This window comes from Apium graveolens, chromosome 10 (assembly GCF_009905375.1).
Source record: "Apium graveolens cultivar Ventura chromosome 10, ASM990537v1, whole genome shotgun sequence".
Classification (NCBI taxonomy): Eukaryota; Viridiplantae; Streptophyta; class Magnoliopsida; order Apiales; family Apiaceae; genus Apium; species Apium graveolens.
The window spans coordinates 235385695-235392382 of NC_133656.1; the positions used below are offsets into that span (position 1 = coordinate 235385695).

General features: G+C 35.3%; 1 protein-coding gene across 1 annotated transcript; it reads left to right on the forward strand.

Annotated features, from left to right (window-relative positions):
• Positions 1 to 1137: 1137 nt before the first annotated feature.
• LOC141693747 (nuclear pore complex protein NUP43) lies at positions 1138 to 6219 on the forward strand. Its single transcript, XM_074498908.1, has 5 exons — positions 1138 to 1910; positions 2182 to 2251; positions 3808 to 4042; positions 5713 to 5786; positions 5901 to 6219. The coding sequence occupies exons 1-5, from the start codon at positions 1282 to 1284 to the stop codon at positions 5952 to 5954; spliced, it is 1062 nt and encodes a 353-aa protein (XP_074355009.1). The 5' UTR covers positions 1138 to 1281; the 3' UTR covers positions 5955 to 6219.
• Positions 6220 to 6688: the final 469 nt, after the last annotated feature.

Here is a 6688-nt window from a genome sequence, read left to right on the forward strand (position 1 = left end):
TTTTATAATGTTAAACACTTGTGAATTGGGGGACTTATTCTTGCATCTCCATTTTCCATAATCAGCAAACAAACCATGATCAATAGACAATTCCAGAGATGATGGAGCAGCACCAGCAACAACAAACCAATCCACCATAAGACACTCAATACAGCTCTACTTCAGGATTTCAGAAACATGTCCATAGCAAGAAAATTACTCCAAGAAAAAGGAAAAGAAATGAATAGGGACTATTATGGTGGTAGTTGTGGTTGCAACCACTTATTTTGAACCCAACGTTGCCTTTGTTTTAGTTTTAAAGTAGAGGATAAATAGCCAGGTAGCTGAGTTTTTTATGTGCCATAACTTTTGGTTGATGGTTACTTATTTTTGTTGTGGTAACTTGGTAGTTGGAAGGTGTAATGGCTGGTTACTAATTGCTTGTCAAACAATGACAAACATTGCAACTATCTATTAATCCTCTTATATGTAATGACTACTTTTCTTTTGGTAATGGATCTTTGTAGCTTCTGTTTAACATTGGTTATTTTTACAATTGTAGTCTTACTTTATCAAATGTTAGAATTATACACAAAAGTACCTCTATTAATAGCATATTACCATCACATTATCATATATAACAAGACAATTACAAACCTAGCATCTGTTCTACATTAGGCAGTGAAACAAAGAAATACAAAATACAACACAACACTATGCCAATAACTCCTTATTTCCATATTTTGTTTTCTAATTTAAGTTGTTCAATTTCCATTTCAAGACCCCTGCAACAGTGACATCCTTCAACCCCAGCGGAAAAAATCACAGCCACGCCTTCCGTACACACATCCAACAAACCTTCGCCCGTGATTTATAGTTGTCTGTGCAACTCTTTCCACCGCCCATTGACAACAGTAACATTGGTATGCCATTTTTCACAAACTCCAGCCTAATGTAAGCACCCGAACACTAATTTAGTGAAAGATTTTAGGGTATGCTTCAAATATAATTGGAGATATATATATATACAGCAGTATGTAAGTATATAGCCGTTGCATAATATTCTTACAATTTTACCCCTCTAAAAATAACGGACATTAGACACAGTTCAAGAAATGCTATCGTGTGTCAAAAAAAAATTTATTGGACCACCTTACCGGCAGTTTTAAGAGATGCGCTATTTTCGTGTTTAAAAAAAATAGTTCGGGCCAATCTTAATGGCAAGCATGTGATGTGATTTCCAACATTTAACCGTTAAATTGTTGAAAAACCTCAAAAACCCCTCTTTCTAAAACCCTAAAAATGACGATCAACACAGAAACTCTCCAAATCCACCGCATTCCCCAATCAACCTACATCGACGCCGTCCGGTGGCTCCCACCTCTCTCCGTCTTCGAACGTTTCATCGTCCTCGCCGTCTCCGACTCCAATTCCGACGCTTCTCACCTCGAAATCCGTGCCCTAAATCGCTCTAACCCCTCAATTTTGACCCCACTTTCTTCCCATATATTACCCTCCCGCACTACCTCTCTCAAAGTCTCTCACACTCTCCACAAACCCCTGATTGCCGTTTCGAGTTTTTCAGGTTCGGTTCGGTTTTTATTTGTTGAGCCTAATGAGGTTGGGTTTGATGGGTCGGAGCTTTTTGTGCCCGAAAAGGTTTTACATGTGGGACCCATTTCTTGTATTGACATTGGGGGAAATGGGTCGGAGTGTGTTTGTGTTGGGGAGGATGGGAGAGTGAGTTTGGTGAGTGTGGGGGAGAATGAGTTGAGTTATAGGAAGGTGTTTGATAGTTGTGGATTGGTTTCGTATAGTGCCGTTAAGTGGGCTAGTCCATCGGAGTTTGTTACGGGTGGGTTGGGGTATAGTGTGCAGTGGTGGGATTTGCGGAAGCCTGGTGCTGCTGTTTCGCAGTTTAAGGGTAATTGGTGAGTTGCGAATGTTGTTATATGTGTGTGTATTGATTCTTGGATGAATTTTAGTTATACTCGAGTTGTCGATTTTTAATAACAGTTGTTGATATATGTTGTATTTTGTATTGCAATAGATAAAATTGTAGTTAAAATATGTTATTGCTTGTTTGGAGTAAATGTTATTGCTTCCCTTGACTGCATTTGGTGATTTCTGTTTTTGCTAAAGCATTAATACTTAATTGGTATGTTTTTTTTTAATCTTGAAGTTTGAGATGATGATTTGCAGGGAACAGGGGAATAATTCTGGGATAGTGCATTCCATTGACATTCATCCGTCACGAAAGCACACTTGTTTGGTAAGTTGTGTAATTTTAACTCTGGCATTACCTTGTAATGAAGTGGGAAGCCATGTGTCACTCGGTGTATAAATTTTTATATGCACAACATTATATATGTATACTAAATTGAAATGTTTAACTTTAGGAAATAAGGTTAAAATACGTTATATATTTGATGCTTCGGTGTCTTACAAGATAGGATGCTCTCCTTGTAGGACCTCTTAATGATTTTCTCAGATCTCATGAACAAGGATCTAGGTGTTTTCATCTTTCCGGGCTATATATGTATAAACATCCTGTTCTATGCCGGTGAATTTGAATACGTCTCTGCAAAGTTAACCCGATCCTGATCAAAAAAGTTTACAAATATTTATTTGTTAAAGAATTCACAAGGCACATTGATTGAAAACTTTGGGCATGTTAATTTGACATTGAATAATTATATGTTGTTATAAAAGCCCTACATAGTTTAATTTTCCTTTTAGTATGTCCTATTTTATCTCCAGTAGCTGGGAAAGAGTATTGTTGCTATTTTGCTAAAATCCTGTAAACAGTTGGATATATTCATGTAATTGATTCTTTGAAATCAATTTAAAACTTTTTGCACTGTGGTTGTTATGGGCTCACGGCACTGGACTAGCAACGACTAGTTGACCAGTCATTTTTGGTGGTCTTGCTTTCTGCTAGGAAGTTGGTCAACTGGAATGTCAACTAGTGGGGTGACTTGTCAATTGGAAAGTTGACTGGTTGTCAAGTATTAAATTTGAATTTAATTCCTGCAACCTTTAGTCACATTCCATATTTCTGCTCTAGTAAATTTTCTAATATTTTGCATTTTTAAATCTGTATTCAGCATTGCACTTGTTATAAATCCAAAGAATGCATTCTTCATGTCATAAGCATTCCGTTTTCTCCAAATTTGTATGATTATATTACTGTCTGTTTTTTTTCTGCACTGTGGTAAATAGTTACTGTTTTGGAGAGAGATGTAATTGTAAAGCAGATTAATTACTTGCACAGTTGCACTAGTTGTTTGTTAGTTCAGACTAAAACGGAATGTTACAACAATCTTATGTGTTGGAAACTAGAACTATAATTAATTATATATTATATTATTTATTGCTGTTGTTCAATTATAGTAGTCGACTAGCTAGATCCCCGCCGACTTGACTTACTGCCGTGATGATGATCCTTTGCGCAGATGCATAACAGCATAAAATTCTTTAAATTAGCTCAAATCACATTTGGCAAAAATCTCTATAATTTCATACGACCATATATGCATATAATTCGTTGAAGAATGCAATTTAGTCATTGCAAATAGGACTGATTATTACAGCAAATACATAGAATTTGAAGTGAATTCTTGCATATAATCTTGTTACATTCTGGGAAGTACTTCAGTGTTTTAATTATATTGCATTATGTGTTCACAACTTCATATTCCTCTTTTAGCATGCTTGATGAAGATTAATATTAACTTGTATCAAAAATTTAAGATATTAAGTCTTATATTAGTCCATGATTTACAATGTGAAAGTAGCATTTTGTTTAATTTGTGTCTCTGTTTGAAGGCAGGAGGCTCGTCTGGTACAGTTTTTACATGGGATATTCGGTGGCCTCAACAACCAATAGTTCTTTCAGGTGTGGGGCAAGCTGATGCATCAGCTCGATCACTATCTGCAAGTGAGGTTTGGGAGGTTCAGTATGACACTTTTACACGCTCTTCAAATCATAGGGTCTCATCTACACGTGTTTTACCCGTAATGATTTGCTCAGAAGATGGAATCCTTGCTGTAGCCGAACAAGGTATGGAATTCTTGATGCAGTGTGCGTCAGATATTGATTGTTTTATGTGCTTTTTAACTTTTCATATGCTAATGGATAGCATAAAAATCACCAGTCGAAGCATGATACCTTGAAAAGCAGTTTATCAACTCTGTCAAGATCTTTACGTCTTAGCACAGAAAAAATAATGTTCTCCTTCTAAACAGTATAGTGCAGATGTAAAAGTTTATAATAAATGAAATAATTTGTTTTCCTATAAAGTTGTACTTCCCATGCCCCATGGTAAAGGTCGAGTGATTATTTTGCACATCATTATGGAGAAGACTTTAAATCCTACTTCTATCGTTAAAGAGTAAAATAAAATTACGACAATGCTGTTTGAATTTTTTAAAAAGAGTAGGCAAAGCAAAGGATGAGTGGAGAAGTTATATATGTTACTTAGAGTTGGATATATAAATGGCCAATCCATCTCAGTTTTTTGTCGTTGTGGTAGGATTAATGTGTCACCGCTGAATGTTTGTTGTATGTGTATCAGTAGTATCTGGATTAGCTGGTGATTAACAGTGTATAGGTTGTGGTTTTGTTTTTTCATAGAAGCGGGTCGCCTCATATACTATATTTATTTTTACATTTTATCAACCCTGGAATTGAGAATCAACTATATCTTGCCAGAGAAGCTTACGATTCAACTTTTTAATGTGTAACTGGGGCTGGAAAGTAAAACCAAAATTCAAAAGTACTAATTATACTTGTGCCCTCTTTTACTATATCTTGGGTCCTTTATATCTTTATTCTCAAAGCGATATGATTTAGTCTTCAGCCCGTTCTCCAGATTTGTGATTGATGCGCCTGTTTATTAGAAATTTATGAAGGTTACAATGATAGTATATCATTATAGATACTGTGTATGGTATATGTTTATTACTTTCTGATTTTGGAGAAAATTATATGGTGTGTTGCTGCTAAAATTCTATTTATCCATGATAACTGTACCCAATCCTTTAAGTAATTTGAACCGCTAATGAAACTTCATTCTCTGGAAGGAGTACTGATGATGAAATGTGTTTACAATGGGTGGTGTCAGCCTACTTTACTGTTTGATGATCGATCCCATTTACGAGGAATATAGGGGCAAAACCTTAAATAAAGTCATTATTAAACAGGGGGAGTTCTTTCTGAATTATATTTCACATAATTATTGGATTCTTCTTGCATCTACTATTTACCGTCGGCGTCCAACTGCGGGGGATATGTGCTAGGCCTCTCTTTCTAGATAGAGTTTTGTAGTGATGGAATTCGTTGTGGGGTTTTTATTTTGGTTATTTATGATGGATTTTCTCTACGAGGGCAGCATTATTTTTCTACATTTTTAAATTTTAATTAATAATATTTTTTCTTAGTTGGTGGAATTTTTTGGGTAATTTCGGAGAATGTTTTCACCCCAAACCCTGCTTATAATGATTCACGGTTAGGAAGTGAAAAATAGCATGATGACACTATAATATATCAAAGCAAGTTAGGTGAATCTATTTACTTGCTGGATATCTCTCGCTGAAGTCAAGAGAATAATATGTCCTTTGGATTTCCCCCAACTCAGTATGCTCAATTGCATTTCAAGAGACTTGATTTTGCTGTGATTTTTTTTCCCCTGGTAATTTGTGACTAATTCAATTGAATTTTGTTTTTTATAGGTGAAGAACCCATTGAGCTTCTAGTAGAACCGTGTGCCATCAATTGCTTCGATATTGATAGGCAAAATCCCTCGGTATGTTAATAAATTTCTTTCGGTTTTGTAACTTTGTAATTTTCCTCGAATCCCAGCCTGTGAAAGTTACTACTTGCTACACACATTTGACCTGACCTTTTCCGTTTGTTACAGGATGTAATATGTAGCTTGGAATGGGAGTCCATAGCAATACTGTCCAGGGCATAACTTGTAAAGATGATAGCTTTACAGAAGCACCTTGGGGAAATTATCAAAATCCCTCTTTTCCACCTTCGAGAAGCCTGGTTCCGATTTCTGGTTTATGATAACTTTATTTTTGTTGAACAGGAACTTAAAAAGAATCTTTGGCTTTAAGGATATCATTATATTTTATCAAGGAAAAACTGACCTAGTAAACTTCTGTAATTGCTCATCTCTGTAGCCTCTGTGTATTATGTCCTGAATGGAAGTGAATGCAATTGAATTAGCCTGATGAGTAAGAAGTGTTTTTATATCATGTCATGACAATTCTTTGCAACATTTTTTTTATCTTATTTAAAAGGATGCTCAGAGAAGCTTTACTAGCAAGCAAAATGCCAACACACTATGCATGAACACGACACATTATGATATGATAAAAAGTTGCAACTCATTATCCTCAAATGTAATTATAAATTTTATAATCCAAAACTTAAACAAAACAAAACAAATCCAACCTTAAATCCCTATTATCCCAATTGTATAACTAGCAAACCCAAAACAAGAAGCAAAAAAGAAAAAAAAAAAGGAGAAAGAAACCAACATTTCGCCAAGTTTGGGCCAGCCAACTCAAATGAAAAGGTGAAATTTCGAGGCTTTGAAATCAAGAAAGTTTCGATAAACAAAACATATATCTGTCTTCTTTCCATTGTATATATCACATTAGGTCAGTTATTAGCCAGAGACTCTTTTCTCTTACATCT

Bases quoted from the DNA above. Each gene is read 5' to 3' on its own strand.
- LOC141693747 (XM_074498908.1), top strand. From the start codon at position 1,282: ATGACGATCAACACAGAAACTCTCCAAATCCACCGCATTCCCCAATCA. The intron at 1,911-2,181 runs GTGAGTTGCGAA...GATGATTTGCAG, and splicing joins TCGCAGTTTAAGGGTAATTG to GGAACAGGGGAATAATTCTG. The intron at 5,787-5,900 runs GTATGTTAATAA...CGTTTGTTACAG, and splicing joins TTGATAGGCAAAATCCCTCG to GATGTAATATGTAGCTTGGA.